Source organism: Nicotiana tomentosiformis, chromosome 7, assembly GCF_000390325.3.
Source record: "Nicotiana tomentosiformis chromosome 7, ASM39032v3, whole genome shotgun sequence".
NCBI classification, from domain to species: domain Eukaryota; kingdom Viridiplantae; phylum Streptophyta; class Magnoliopsida; order Solanales; family Solanaceae; genus Nicotiana; species Nicotiana tomentosiformis.
This window is the reverse complement of record NC_090818.1, coordinates 39,086,143-39,102,426: the sequence shown is the minus strand read 5'-3', so window position 1 is coordinate 39,102,426 and position 16,284 is coordinate 39,086,143. Positions and strand designations below refer to the sequence as shown.

General features: G+C 33.0%; 1 protein-coding gene across 1 annotated transcript; it reads right to left on the bottom strand.

Annotated features, from left to right (window-relative positions):
• Positions 1 to 6,245: 6,245 nt before the first annotated feature.
• Positions 6,246 to 7,443, bottom strand: LOC104120397 (epidermis-specific secreted glycoprotein EP1-like). The gene has a single exon (XM_009632154.4). The coding sequence runs from the start codon at positions 7,398 to 7,400 to the stop codon at positions 6,504 to 6,506; it is 897 nt and encodes a 298-aa protein (XP_009630449.1). The 5' UTR covers positions 7,401 to 7,443; the 3' UTR covers positions 6,246 to 6,503.
• Positions 7,444 to 16,284: the final 8,841 nt, after the last annotated feature.

Here is a 16,284-nt window from a genome sequence, read left to right as displayed (position 1 = left end):
CCATTCACCCAGGTGTCACGAAGATGTATCAGGATTTGAGGAAGCACTATTAGTGGAGGCGGATAAAGAAAGACATAGTGGAATATGTAGCTCGTTTCCTAAATTGTCAGCAGGTAAAGTATGAGCATCAGTGACCAGGTGGATTGGTTCAGAAGTTAGAGATTCCAGAGTGGAAATGAGAGCAGATCACTATGGATTTTGTTTTTGAGCTTCCACGAACTCAGAGGAAGTTCGATGCAGTTTGGGTGATTGTGGATAGATTGACAAAGTCAACTCATTTCATTCATTAGGTTACTACTTACTCTTCGGAGCAGCTAGCTCAGGTTTACATCCGCGAGATTGTCAGGCTTAATGGCGTACCGGTATCTGTACGAAATTTACATCACGATTTTGGAGAGTCGTACATCGTGAGTTGAGTACTCGTGTGGAGTTGAGTACAACATTTCACCCTCAGACGGATGGACAGTCCAAGCGCACTATTCAGATATTAGAGGATATGCTTCGTGCGTGTATGATTGATTTTGGGGGTGCTTGGGATCAGTTCTTGCCACTTGCGGAGTTTGCCTACAACAACAGTTATCAGTCGAGCATTTAGATGGCTCCGTATGAGGCTTTGTATGGTAGACGGTGCTGGTCTCCAGTGGGTTGGTTCGAATCAAGCAAGGCTAGGCTATTGGGTACAAACTTGGTTCAGGATACCTTGGAGAAAGTTAAATTGATTCAGGATCGACTTCATACAGCCCAGTCCATGCAGAAGAGTTATGCGGATTGGAAGGTTCACGACGTTGCATTCATGGTTGGGGAGCGGGTCTTGCTCCGAGTTTCGCCCATGAAGGGTGTTATGAGGTTCGGAAAGAAGGGCAAATTGAGCCCTAGATATATCGGGCCTTTTGAGATCCTTAAAAAGGTCGGAGAGATGGCTTATAGACTTGCACTACCACCTAGTCTCTCTGCAGTTCATCTAGTACTCCACGTTTCTATGCTCCGAAAGTATCACGGCAATCCATCTCATATGTTAGACTTCAGCTCAGTCTAGTTGGACAAGGACCTATCTTATGTTGAGGATCTAGTGGCCGTTTTGGACAAGCAGGTTCAAAAGTTGAGGCCAAAGAACATCGATTTAGTGAAGGTTCAGTGGAGGGGTCATCCGGTCGAGGAGGCGACTTGGGAGACCGAGTATGATATGCGCAGCAGTTATCCTCATCTTTTCACCACTTTAGGTATGTCTCTATACTCGTTCGAGGACGAACATATGTTTTAAGAGGGGGAGGATGTAACGACCCGGCCGGTCGTTTTGAGAGTATTAGCCCTGAACCCCTATTTATTAATCACTATATTTCATTTTTGGGTTTTGTGACTTGCCGAGAGGATTTGTCTTTGGTGTCGGAGTGAAATAGGACACGTCGTCCCTAAAATGGAAGTTTAAGTCGTAGGAATCGACCATAGTTTGAACTATGAGAAGACAACTCCGGAATGGAGTTTCGACGGTTCCAATAGCTCCTTAGGAGCGTGTTCGGATGTTGAATAAGAGGCCCGTAGGTCATTTTAGCGTCAATTGGCGAAAGTTAGAAAATGGGATGCTTTTTGAAAAGTTTGACCGGGAGTAAAATTTTTTATATCGGGGCCGGATACCGATTACAGAAGTTGGAATAGGTCTGTAATGTCAATTATGACTTGTGTGCAAAATTTGAGGTTAATCGGACTTGATTTGATAGGTTTCGGCATCGGATGTAGAAGTTTGAAACTTTGAAGTTTATTAGGCTTGAATCGATGCGCAATTCAAAGTTTTAGCGTTGTTTGATATGATTTAAGGGCTCGACTAAGTCCGTATGATGTTTTATGACTTGTTGGTAAGTTTATTTGAGGTCCTGAGGGCCTCGGGTGAGTTTCAGATGGTTAACAGATCCTTTTTGGACTTAGAAGATTATCTGGTGCTGGGTTGGTTCTGTTGTAATCGCACATGCGGAAGGTTGACCGTAGGTGCGAGCCCACAGAATCGAGCAATGGGAACGCAGGTGAGGGGCTAGGGGAATTGGCCAGTGGTCGCAGATGCAGTGTGAAGCTCGCAGAAGCGGAGTCATTTTTGCGGAAGATTGGTCGCAGAAGTAGACGAGTGTGGGAAGGCCTGTCCGTAGACCCCTCGTCACTACTTCTCATTGGTCCACTAGTAAGTGTCAATGTCGACCCCTCGTCACTACTTCTCTGGGGTTAGGCTAGATACTTACTTGGAACGCGTTGATTTACGTACTCATGCTACACTTGCTGCACTTATTGTACATGTATATATATGTTTCTGGTGGTCCTCTGGGCGTAGAGGCGCGATATTTGCGGGGACTTTACCATAAACTACATTCCATGTTACGATCCGCAGCATATACAGTCTCCATCAGAGTTATTTATATTCTTCTGTCTAACTTGTATTCCAGACAGATGTTGTATTTTTTTATATTTTCTAGTTAATATTCATGCACTTGTGACACCGAGTTTTGGGGGTTCCTACGGGTTGTTCATTATTGTAGTTCGTATAAATATTATCATTTACCCTGTAAATTTTATTTTATACTATTTAATTAATAGAAATTATGATTTTAAAGTAATAAAATGAGTAAACAAGTCGATCAATCACCGTTGGCTTGTCTGACGGTGGTGTTAGGCGCCTTCACGACATATTATGGATTTTGGGTCGTGACACACACACACACACATATATAATTATTTATGTTACTATATCGATTTATACATATTTAATACTAGTAAAAATTAAAAATAAAAGAGAATAAATATTCAACTTGAATTTTTCTCCCCCGTTCATATGTTGTATTTCAATATCTTCATAGGGGGTAATTTTTGTTATAGCACATGGTCATGTCTAGCATGACTTGAACTTTCCTGGAAATAAGCTCAACCGGCTATTGTACAACAAAACTTGATCTCCAATATTAAAATCTTTATGGAAAATGAGCTTGTCATGCCATTGTTTGTATTTGTTTTAAAATACAATTCAGCATTTTCGTACGTTGTACGTTTGAACTCTTCCAATCCATCAAGCTGCAACAAATAATTTTTATCTGCATCTAGCAAGTTTAGATTCTATAATTTTGTAACCCAATAAGCTTTATGTTCTAATTCCACAAGATGACAAGCTTTCTCAAAAATTAATCTATAAAATGTGCCTATGAGAATTTTAAAAGCAGTTTTATATACCCATAAAGTATCATCCAACTTTAATGACTAATCTTTTCGTGAAGAACCAATAATTTTTTCTAAAATTTTTTTTAATTCTATATTGAAAACTTATACTTGCCCACTTATTTGAGCATGGTATGGAGTTCCTGTTTAATGAGTTACTTCACATCTTGACAACAAACTAGCAAATTATCTGCTTATAAAATGATTTCCCTGATCACTTATGATAACTCATGGGGTTCCAAATCTTGAATTATTTTTTAAAGAAAAAACACAAAAAGCAAGAGCATCATTTTTTATAGTAGCCATTACTTATACATATTTTAAAATATAATCAACAACTACAAAAATACATTCACAACCATTCGAAGGAGGAATATGTCCCATAAAGTCGATGCCTCAAATATCAAAGATTTCATACACAGAGATAAAATTAAGAGGTATTCCGTCCCTTTTTGAAATGTTACCAATTCTTTGGCATTTGTCGCAAGTGGCGACTGAATTTCTTGTATCCTTGAACAGAGTAGGCTAGAAAAAACCTACTTCAAGTACTTTAGTTGTTGTCCTTCTTCCTCCATAGTTTCCTCCTACAGCTCCATCATGGCAATGACTTAAGATGTTATTCATTTCTGTCTCTACTACACATTTTCTAATTATATCATCTGCGCAAAATTTAAACAGGGATCTTCTCAATAATAATGTATTGCTTCTTTTTTAGGCTTTTTTCTTTGTTCATTAAGAAAAATCTTTGGAATTCATCCTCCAGCCAAGTAATTGGCAGTATCAACAAACCAAGATGGTCGATTTACAACAAATGTGACAGAAAATATATGTTCATCAAGAAATTTTTCTTTCATATCTTGTATCTTAGTGGGAGGATTTTCGAACCGAGACAAATGATTAGCTATCTAATTTTCTGAACCTTTTCGATCTTTTATTTCAAGATCGAATTCTAGTATAAGGAGTATCTATCTTAGAAATCAAGGTCTAACATATTTCTTTGCTAAGATGTACTTTAAAGTTGCAAAATCAGTATAAACTGTAGTTTTTATTCCTATCAATTAGGAACGAAATTTGTCAAATGGAGATAGTGTTGCCAGTAGTTCCTTTTTAGTTGTGGCATAATTCGTTTGAAATTCATTAAGGATTCTACTTAGCATAATAGATAAATCTGAAGATCTAGTCTCTCTTTGTACTAATATCGCTCCTAGTACTGTATCACTTGTATCACACATCATTTCAAATGGTTGGATCCAAATAAGAGAAACAACAATTGGAGCATTAGTCAATTGTTCCTTGAGAATCTCAAATGTTTTTCTAAAATCATCTGAAAATTCGAGATCCACTATAATGCCTTATTTTAATTGGGCAACATCTTCTTATATAAGAAAATTTCATGATGACTTCTCGGTTTGGTGCTAGATTTCCATAGCAAATCTAGATTTAACATTTGCAGAGATGAGAATTCATCATTCTAAGTTTGGATTTCATCGATTTCGTCATGGCAAATCAAGACTTGGTGCATTGTCACGCAATACTTCATTTGTGTGTTTTCTTCGCTTTACCACCTGATATATTTTTGCTTTTACGAGAGAAAATATGTGGTTAAGATCAAGTAAAATGCACTTATCATACTTCCTCTATCGATTGTCCCAATTTATGTAACACTTTTCACTTTTTTAATATTTAATCTTTTTAATTGTGACAATGTATTTGGACATAGTTTCACTTTTTCAAAATACAATTTCGAGCCCCTTTGGCTAAGCTACCAATGTTGCTTATTTTGAGAAATGCTTTTGTTAAATAGTATTTTTCAAAAATATATTTTTGTATAGTAGGAGTTTGTGTTTAACCAATTCATTTGAGTAGTGCTTTTGACAAGTAAATTATATTTGGCTAATCTTTCCAAAAAATACTTTTGAGTTTTGAGTATCAAATTAGAGAAAGGAAGTAAAGGTTCAATTTGCAATTAGTATTATTTAAGAAAGAGAATGATATTTAAATATTTATATAAAGAAATTCAATAAAAATATAACAAATAAAGTAAAAATATAAAAATAAATTAATCAATATAAAATATTGTTGTTCCAAAGAAATAATATTGATTATCTGGTAATGCTTATCATTTACATGATGTTTTAAATATATAAATACATCATTTAATATAAACTAAAACTCTATTTTTATAAATCACTGTATAAAAGAAGAGAATCTATTTATAGTAGAAAGATTATTCCAAAGAAGAATAAGAGAAGAGAATAAAAATATGAAGTAAAAAAGAAAAGAAATGTATGATAGAAGAAAAAAAGGAAAAGGTTAAAATAACGAGAGATAATTTGAAAAATATAAATTTATTTTAAGGATATTTTAGTCTTGAACAAATTAACTTTCTGCTTGTGGTTCTTGAAAAAAGTTAAAATTTGTAGCTTCTCCCCAAAGTAGAAAAACTCTACTGCTCAAAATCACTTTTTTATTTCGGTCAAACATTTCAAATTTTTCAAAAAATACTTTTTAAACCAAAAAATATAATTTTAATCTCGTAGAAGCTTGATCAAATAGGCTTTTATCTATTTGGGAAGTATGTAAAAAGTATTATATGCCACAATAATTAATAATTCAGAATGATTAAAAGACAAACAAAATTTTGATTTTCAAAATCCAAAAAATATCACATAAATAAGGACGGAGGGAGTCCTAGGTACTTAAGGTAGAAAAGAAATGGTGAAAGAAAAAGGCAAAGATTATTGCACTCTCATTGGAGCCTTTAGCTACAAACTTCAGGTTTCGGGATTATTGCACTCTCATCGGAGCCAATAATAATAATTCTAATACTGTGCTGAGTTTGCTGGCCAAATTAGCATCCTTCTCTAATCTTTTTGGTTGACAAGACACATATCTATCAATGCTACAAATTTCAGGTTTGATTTCTAATAGGGAACAAGAATTCTACGTACTTTAGATCTTACCTAAAGTTCTAAATTTAGAAGTCTATAAAGTAACATGCTATATGCTTAGAGCAGTATGAAGAAGAAAATTAACAAGTCATCGAGATCTCACAGTTGACAAAGCATCTCTTAAATATAAAACATAATAAAAATACACACTTCAATCAGAAAAAAAAAAAATAGAAATCATAAATAAAATACAACCCTCAACCAAAAAAAGTAAAAGAAAGGAAATAAAATTCTAGCTCTACATAGGAATCACTAACCTATTGGAATAGCTGTGGAACCACTCGTTTTATCCACTTATTATTGTTCTGAATATGAAAATCCTTATTTTATAAAGCTATATTTCTGATATGCAAAAGCATATTCTTAAAGCATGTTATAAGTTACGCGCCAACGGAATCTGTCTTCTTCTTTGTCTTCGTAGAAAGTGTAGGCCTTGAGATTTCCATCTATTTCTAGGCGAAGGTATGTCAAAGTTGTGTTGATTTTAGTAAACGCCATAACATGGGAACTTCTTGTTGTTGATTTAGCCAATCTGTAGTCCAACTTCAACCTTTGATTTCCGCTGTTCAATTTTACTGATTCCAAAGTGCTATTTCCGAGATCAAACCAAGCTAATTCCACGGCAAGCTTGGTTCTGTTGTAGATACCGAACAATTTTGGTTTCACTTCCAAACTATAAGGCCCGTTTGCATTCTTTTTCACCGAAGCCCGGCTCATGAGCTTATTCGGGCCTGACAATCGGAGCGATTGGCCCACCAAAAGAGTGTCAGTGGGATGGTCGAAACTCTGCCAAATAAATTTTCCCTTTGAGTTATGAAGTACAAAGTTACCATTTGGTAACAACTTGTAACCAGTGACACCTTTGTTGGCTGTGTTTGTTTGCCAAGCAATTCGACCATTAGCTTCTGCCAAGACAAGATTTCCATCTGTTCCTAAAGCAAAAGTGGCATTTTCCTTGACAGGATTTCCCCTATTAGCTTCCCATACCCAACGCATTAGAGATTCAGAACGGACAGTGCCCATGCGCAAAGCTAGTGTCCAGGCATTAGGGGTAGTGTTATAAAAACAGAACTGGAATGGATTTGTGAAAATTCCAGAAAAAGCACGATAATCTGCTTGGTATTCGACAACAAAAGGTCCTAATTCGCCTTCATTAACGAATTTGAAGGTTTTCTCAACAGGGACTTGGGCAATTGAGGGAAATATTTGGCAGAAAAGAAAGAGAGAGACGACAAGTGTAGTAGGCAATGAAGGAGACATGTTTAATTTATTCTTTTAGCTGTTTGATGATATGATCCTTTGTTTCTTGCTATCCGTATTTATAGATGGATGGGGATGGATAATTAATTAGTTATGGATACTGTTCATCTGAATCTTTAAATTTTTTGCATGACTAGATATTGAAAACTACATATGATTATAAATGTATGATAAGGCACAAGTTGGGGCAAATGTAGTCGATTCAAAACCGGTCAATGTTGAGATGCTGTCCGTATAGGAACGTAATTAGGAGTTTACCGTGTGCGTTGGAACCAAGTGGATATATCCCTTTGTCCATGTTAACTTCAAAGAAGAAAGAAATGTGGAAGTGTTGTCAGTCACGGAGGAGATGGGTATAATGTAGAAGTAAGAGAATTCGGGTTTTTATATCAAATTATATTAATTCATCATAGTTAAATGATAAAGTAAAAAAAGAAGAAGTATTAATTAACTACTATTAAATGATAATCATACTTATAAAGACATATATGATGTACATATTAGGTTGGTATAAACACCCAATGAAGGTAAGTGTTTACCTAATCAAGGGTTACCTCCATTTGTACATTATTAACTAGTATCATGGAAGTAAGCATGCATTACTAACTAGTATCAGTGAGCGCTTTACACTTAAATGTGAGATTTTTTGGCGCAAATCCGAATTTAGTCGGAGCTCAATAAAGTTACCGAACAACGGGTTGAAAATTAAAAAAAAAATTGTATGCATACCAACATACTCGAATTATGATTTTTTAAGCATTCACCATAGATATAAAAGTAAAGCAAGATAATGATCCTTGCTTTTTTAATGTTGAGCCATGCCAACTGTTTCCTTTTTTGTATTTCGATGAAAAAGGGGTTGAGGCGGCTGATTGCGAAAATTAAGTTCCCGTTCGGTCATAAGTTTTTCTTTCTTTTTTAAAAAAATAAAATTAAAAATATTTTTTGATTATTAAAAGTGACCAGTTTTTTAGCAGTGTTTTAAGATAAATTTTTCAAAGTTTCAAAAAATGATTTAGATTAATCTTTTAAGCTTTTTAGTCACAAAACTTTAATTTCTTTTCAAGTAAAATGTATATTTAAATATAATTTAAATTTTCAAAAACTATTTATTATATTATCTTTAAAAAAAAATTAAGTTTCAACTAAATCTATAGTCAAACGCCAGTTTATGTTACATAATCATTGATCTCCCTCTTTACCCATAGCAATCAATCATAGTTTTGTCTAAACCAGTAAATCGCCTTCTTTCGAGTTGTCACTTTGTTACCTACAATTTGAGAATGCCAACGACGACCAGTCTTCGTATGATGTAACATCTATGACTTATCCAGAACGGGAAGAAAAAAAATTATTCTCTCCCAAAATTGTAACATATTTTACTTTCCGAGGGTCGGTTTTGTTGATTTTCCATTTTATATCGTACTTATATTTTTCTTCCTCTATTTTAAAATGACTGACACTATTTATTTATTAGTTCATTTTAAAAAATCAGCATATTCTTATATTTTCTTTTTAGGAAAATATTTATAGTCACACAAATATTAAATTTATTTAATACTAAAAGTTTCAAAAGTATTACTTTTTTTTATTAAACTTTATGCCAAGTTAAATATTCATATATTAAATATTAAATTGTGAACACCTGAAATCACCATAGAAAATCCAAAAAATTCAAATGCTAGAATCCGACTATAAATAGGAAAATATCTTTTGGAATCACCCCTCTTTACATGCTTGATTTAGATTCTGCATACTGTTTACCCTAAAAATTGGATAACAATTAAACTTATAATATGGTTATAAGGATACATGATTTCATTTAATACCAATTGATAAATATGAAAATTAATAACAGAAATAAACTATAAAGTAAAGCAAACCAGTGTTAGAATGGAACTCAGCCCTCGAGTTTGGATACCCTCGAACTGGTTGATGCAAGAACTATTAAAATACAACAAGCTGATGAACAATAGTATAAACGAGAAAGAGAATTATATTGCTTTGATATCTATGTACAATGTCTTACAGATGATTAGAACCCCCCTTAAATATTAGAGGAATTTCACTTATGGTATAATTCTAATTACAGAAGAAAACCCGATGATTAGCTAATTAACCGTTTCTGATTTAATCTGTTCAGAGATTTGCGCCATGATCCTCGACCAGTCACGGATATCTCGTCTTTCTGTTATTGTGCTATCTTCGATTTTGCTCGATGTCTGTCTCATTTGGCTTCGATCGCTACTAGCCTCGATCTCGACAGGTACCTCGATTCTGAACTCGGTATCTTACCCTCGTGATTTAGTATGTTCCATTACGAGGCCATCCTTCGATGCAACCTCCCGGTCTCGATCAAATAGTAAAATTGGGTAGGGCCGGTTTTAATCGTATACATACTTACATAGAAGTCAATCATCAAGATTAGTTCCTTTATGTATTAAACCTCGTTAAATTTCCTATTTTAATTTAAAGCCGCAGTTTATTTAGTAAGGAAAAAAAGACAATATATTTGAAGATAATAAAATTTATTTCGGTAGAATAGCCTGACAGACACCTGTACTTGTAGATGCTTGTCATCCCGGTCTCTGTATTCAACAAAGTTTCATTCAGACAACTGAACTCAGTCAAAACATATATTTTAAACCCCTTCGGCATTACGTGTTGGTCACTCGCCTGACGTGGAGAAAATATCATGTCCACGTCAGATAAATTGATGCCACATCTTTATTTATTTAAATATTACTTTTTAAAAATATTTCAAATCCATCTCCATCTTCCTATGCTGTCGGCGATCCTTATCACCGGGAAAGAACCGAAAAATCGGAGTCGCCTCACCGTTTTGCTCTCTTTCCTCCTTTCTGAGCATAATCTTAAACCCCAATTCATATACATAAAACTCTTCAATTTTGATAAAATTTTTCTATCTTGCTTCATCTCCTTACTCTCACTATTTTAGGTAAAATTCATATCACCATAGTAATCTTAGAATTTACAGAGACACAAAAGGAGGCAACAACCAACGAGTAGAAAACAAAGAACTACATCCCTGGAAGTATTTCACTGCCGACCACCACAAAGCAAAACCAGATCACTAGAAAATAATCACAAGCAGACTCCACTACCTACTTCTCCACTCACCAGACTCCTTTGAAAAACCCATGACCACCATGGACTGATGAACACGGTCCTAGAAAAAATCACCGAATTACTTCGTATTTTCATAGCTTCTTGATATCTTTAAAAACTTTAACCCCATTAACATATCTGTTTATTTAGCTTCCCTAAAAGAAAAGTCTTCTCATTTTTATACTGTACTTTTAATTTTACTGCTGACTATCAACAAAGGGCAGAGGGGTGGAGGGTTTCGGGGGACGTGGGGGTTACGATAGGAAAGAAGGGGGAGAAGAAGATGGGGAAAAACGGGGGACAGATAAGGCCGAAGGGTTAGGGATGCTTGGGGTGGGAAATAATTTTACTCTTTTTCTTTTTATGGTTATTTTTTAATATTTTTAAATTAAAATTAATATATTCACTCTTCTTTTTAAAGCGTGTAGTCACTCATTTTTCTGACTCAACAAAATGAATGACACATAAGCTCAGTTCATGATGAGAGAAGTTTAAAATACATGTTTTGACTGAGTTCAAGTATCTGAATAAAACTTCATTGAATACAGGACCGAAATAACTAACAAGAACAAATACATGTGTTTGTCAGGCTATTCTATCATTTTTTTCTCTCATAGAATTAAAATTGTGATACGCCTCCAGCTCACCCCTGAACTGGTCAATGTCAACGACAGGCACCAGAGCATGGCCCATGGGCAACGGATACGGGTATCGGATACCCTGGTATGCTTCCGAGTGGCTGCGCGATTTGGCATCAATTCATTACTTTTTTTTTATTAAAAAATAAAAACTTTAAAAAAAATAAAAAATTAACGTCGATTCATTACTTAACAGAGAAAAGCAGCAGCTATAAGCCGAGTCATTGACGACGAAAATGCCACCTTGGGTCACTTTCATATACTGCATTCTAGGTTGTTCAATAAGATAAATCAAAGGAATCCAAGGTTATTGATGAGGGAATGTGTAATAATGCTAGTAAAGGACACTTACGAGTTTCTCCTTTGTCTAAGCTGATCGTCTGGAGCAACCTAATTCGAATTATTGGTTGTTAGAAACACAGATTACTGATCGTTGGGAGACTCCTTGTTTCCACGGTTTAATTATTCCTAATTAATGATCCGGAGAACAAACCCAAGCCGTTCTATTTGTGAACAAGTGAGTCTCCCAACACCCATAGTGACATTTATGTAGACTGTACTAAGACTTAGGATTAGACCTAATGAGCCGGCTAATTAGCCAGCACCCCATATGTACTAGCAGGAGTGTACAAATGAAATCGACAAATCGTATCAACCCGATAATCCAAATTAAATCGAGAAAAAATCCCGACTATGATATGGTTTGATTTGGTTTGGTGTTAAAAAAAAAACCGATCATATTTGCTTTGGTTTGGTTTTAACTAAAAAAAAGTCAAACTGAAACCAAACCAACCCGACATTATATGTATAGAATTTTTAAATATATTTAACACATAAAAATATTTATTGCAATGTAGTTTATAAATATTTTTAAGTTTTCTCATAGTTTTATCTTTTAACGTATTATTTCAAGCTTGAACTTATAATTTTTGGATGCTCTAATTAATAAGTTTTGTAGTCCATAAATGTTAGTAACTCAAATAAATCCTAAACCAAAATCAAATCAACACTAATGCTAATAAAAGACATTCAATTCAATTGTACTATGAACAGTGGCGGATCCAAAATTTTCATCAACGGGTATCAAAATATAAATAATTAGATACATCGAAAAGTCAAGGAGAGTCAACATATAGTGAACATACATAAAATAAAATAAAATATCTAGCAAAATAGTGTATTTTTCCGGCGAAGGGGTATCGCTTGACACCCCTTGCTTCAATGTAGTGTTGGATATCTATTTTTTAGTTTTTCAATGGTTTAGATAAAATACATAACTTATTTTTCTTTTAGTGTTTAGTCATGTAAATAATAGTACTTATTAGTCGTACTTATTTTAGCAACTTATTAGTAGCTTTAAATTATGTTTATTTTCATTATGGCTTATTAATAATGTTTATTTTATGTGATTTTATTATCTTTATTGTTGAATATTTTAGTATAATGCCATGACTCATCTCATATTTATGTTATTTTATTGAAAAATATCTTATATAGTTTTGTCTTACTAGGATTAAAGAAATATTTGGAGTACAAATTCTATGTTTTGTGCTATGAAGACTTTATAAAAGAAAATTGAAAAAACCTGAAAATTCGAAAAATTCGAGAAAAACTGAGATTAAAAATCCGACTTTTATTGATTTGATTTGGTCTTTAGATTTAATAACCCGATACAATTAATTTGATTTGGTAATTAGAAAATTCGAACCAATCCGACTTATGTACACCCTATGTACTAGGCCAAAATCTATTTTTTCCAACAGAATATCATTGTTATCGTTCTCATTTGTACTGTTGTCACATTTTAGTAAGCTTGGTACGAAGGAAATGTTTTACTTATTTATACTACTACTACTATTGTCACATTCCGTGTTTCCAGTGATCATATAATACTATTAGTTCTGCTGAATGAGATTATGATCCTGCAAACTCAGTTTTCTACTAGAATGCTAAAATACATAGACCTAATTGCAAAATCTATAAATTTTGAATGATGAAGATAATATTAGTAGAATTATTAAATTCTAATTAATACTCTGCTGAGTCCACCGACAAAAAACAAATCATTCTTTTGTTAATCTTTTAGAAAAGACAAGTCATGTGACCATCAATGCTGTAAATTCATGTTTCTGGATAGGAAACAAGAAATCTACGTACTTCTATCTTGCCTAAACTTCTAAATTTAGAAGTCAAAGGAAGTAACATGCATTCAATAATTTAGATGATACTAATAAACTTCCAAGGGCAAGAACTGGAAAAAAGATATGTTACGTTGGTTCGAGAATCAAGCCTACTCAAATCTAAGGACCCGTTTGGCCATAGATTTTGTCAAAATAAATTTGGATTTTATTTGGCAAACACATGTTTGGCCATAGATTTTTCCTACATTTTGGCAAAAACCCAAATCCCAATAGCTGGTTTTGGGCCAAAATATCACTATTATATTTTTCTAAAATTGCCCCAAACTTTTATATTTTATAAAAGAGCCCACTATTTATTATTTTGTAACAATGGTGCTTCGTCTTCTCGATCACCTGATAGTGTATCATGTAGTTCATTATAAAAATGATAATTTTGTATCAAATTTATTTATGTTCAGGATTATGGTTTGCGATAATATAATGAATGTTATTGATAATGATACTGTTGGTTATTTGTGATAGTTTTTAGAACTTGTGGGTATAAGTCATGTTTCATATTTTTTCAAAATAAATTTGGGAAATATGTTTTGAAAACTGATGTTCAAACACATTTTCATCTTCAAATCAAACTTCATCCAAATCAGATTTTTCAGAACAAATTTGGGAATGTAACGCTAGCTAACTTTCAAGTTTTGAAAACTCCCGTAAGAATCCTATTGTTTCTGACCATTCTAGAATAGTATAGTTTGAATAGAATATAATATAGAAAATCAAGGAATAACAGGTAATTAAAGTGATAAGATTTGACTATTACTTTAAAAAATCTAAATGTTGTTAGATTGTATGAATTAATGATAAGTAAAAGCCTGAAATGCAAGTGTTTCTCTGTTTTCATACTGTTAATTTTGCCTTGGCGGATAGGTGAAATTTAGTAGTATAATGTTCAAAGCAGATCCCAATAATCCACAGAAAACGACTTATTGATCAATTTTTCCCATACTTAAGCTACTATTTATGTTTTTAGCTCTATTATTATTATTATTATTATTATGAACTTTCATGGTAAATATGTGATAAATCTGAAATATTCGACATAGATATTTTTTGAAATGAATTTGGGAGAAACAAGTACTAAAAGTACTAGACTTGAAGAGGTTGATATACTTCAAAACCTTGATTTGTTAAACAAATGGACAATTCCTAAAGTCTCTATTAAAATAATCTATGATTATGGTTGGTTTGATAAACTATCTTCAAAATAATTAATAAAAACAACTTAACAGTCTTTAGCTTTAAATTCGTCAGAACAGGCTATTCGTTTATTAAATAAACATGATGTTAATTTATATAAAAATTATTATAATTATTTGCATATTGGTATGGTTCAAATTGCTTTTAAACCATTAACCCTTAAAGGGCTACCAGAGACATTTTTAGCGACTCTTAGAGATGCTAGAAATTTGAAATTTAGACAATCTCTGATGGATTCGATTGAATCTACTGTGGCCTATGGTCCAGTATATTTTAATACTCAACCCAATCTTCAATTACCTCTTTCTGATGTTAATATACTTGATGCTTTAACATTAAATGTAAAAACGTATGGTTATAATTATGCACCTAGTTCTGAACTTATATGTTTATCTTACAGAATTTATTTCAAATTATTGTCCATATTAAATCCAAGATTTAAATTATATGATATATCTGATCAGACTATACTAGTGAAAACCAATTTTGCTAAGTCTAAAGTCACCACGAGGAGACCTATTAAGTGAGAAGAAATTAATTTCTCAACTACTTGGACTTTAGATTCGGTTATATCCCCAAGTCAGATCACTAATGATGTGTCAAATAATGAATTTTCGCATGTTACTCAAAATTCGGATGGTAGGATTTGTATTCAATTTGATGATAAGTCTACTATTTATAACAGACATTCATTTTCTAATCATAGACTTTTACCTGCTATTCAACATATTTCTCATGTTGAACCAGTCTATGGACCAGCTCGAAATCGTGCTGCATCTTTGCACACTATTTCTACTAAAATTAGTGATAAGCCTGTTGAAAGGGTTAAAATTAACCCTCAAACAAATATTGTTCAGGATAGAGGATATTCCTTCTGCATCCGAAATGGATTTCAACCCAAATGATGTTTAATGATTCCACACCAAATCGATTTTAGTCCAGGGTCACTGGCAAGAAATTATATTCAAAAAGATTTCTTTAGTAATAAATGGAACCAGTTTAAAATTTGGTTTTTTGATACTTATAGTAAAGAAGATTTAAATAATATTTCTCAAGAGTTTTATGAAACTTGTGCTTTACATAATCAAATTATGTATTTTGTTCCTTGATTTATAACCACTTATTTACCGCTATACATAAAGGTTTTAGAAAGATCTTATAAAGATGGGAGTGGTAATATTACTAAAGCTATATACCCGCCTCAAGTACCTTTTATTTTACCTAATAATACAAGTATTACGTTTACTGCATTCCAAAATTTTATTAATGAAAATGTTGATGCAGTCAGCATCGCAGAAATTAATAATTTAATTTCTCAAAATAATTATTTAAGTTTGTATGTTAAAGTTTTGGGTGAACATATCAGTTCTCTTGATAAAAAAACTTGATGAATTAACAGTTCTGATAAAAGAAATGAGTACTAGCAAGAAGATAACTGATATTGCCTCCATTTCAGGAAGCAAATCAGATGCTCAAATTGTTCTTACTCATGTTCAAAGACCTCCTGAGATTCAGGATTTCAAATTTAAATCATTTAATGATTTGGAAGAACTTTTTGATAAAAAGCTTTCTGGTTTAAATATTAAGCCAAATGATTTATCAAAAAAATTTGCTGATAAAATTTAAACTATTTCTGATTATAAAAATGAAACTTGGTCAGAGTTTAATAAACTCAAAGGTTTTATTAAACCAAATAGTAAGTATGCTGATAAACCCAAAATGCAA

Coding starts and splice junctions, on each gene's coding strand:
- LOC104120397 (XM_009632154.4), bottom strand. CDS start 7,400: ATGTCTCCTTCATTGCCTACTACACTTGTCGTCTCTCTCTTTCTTTTC.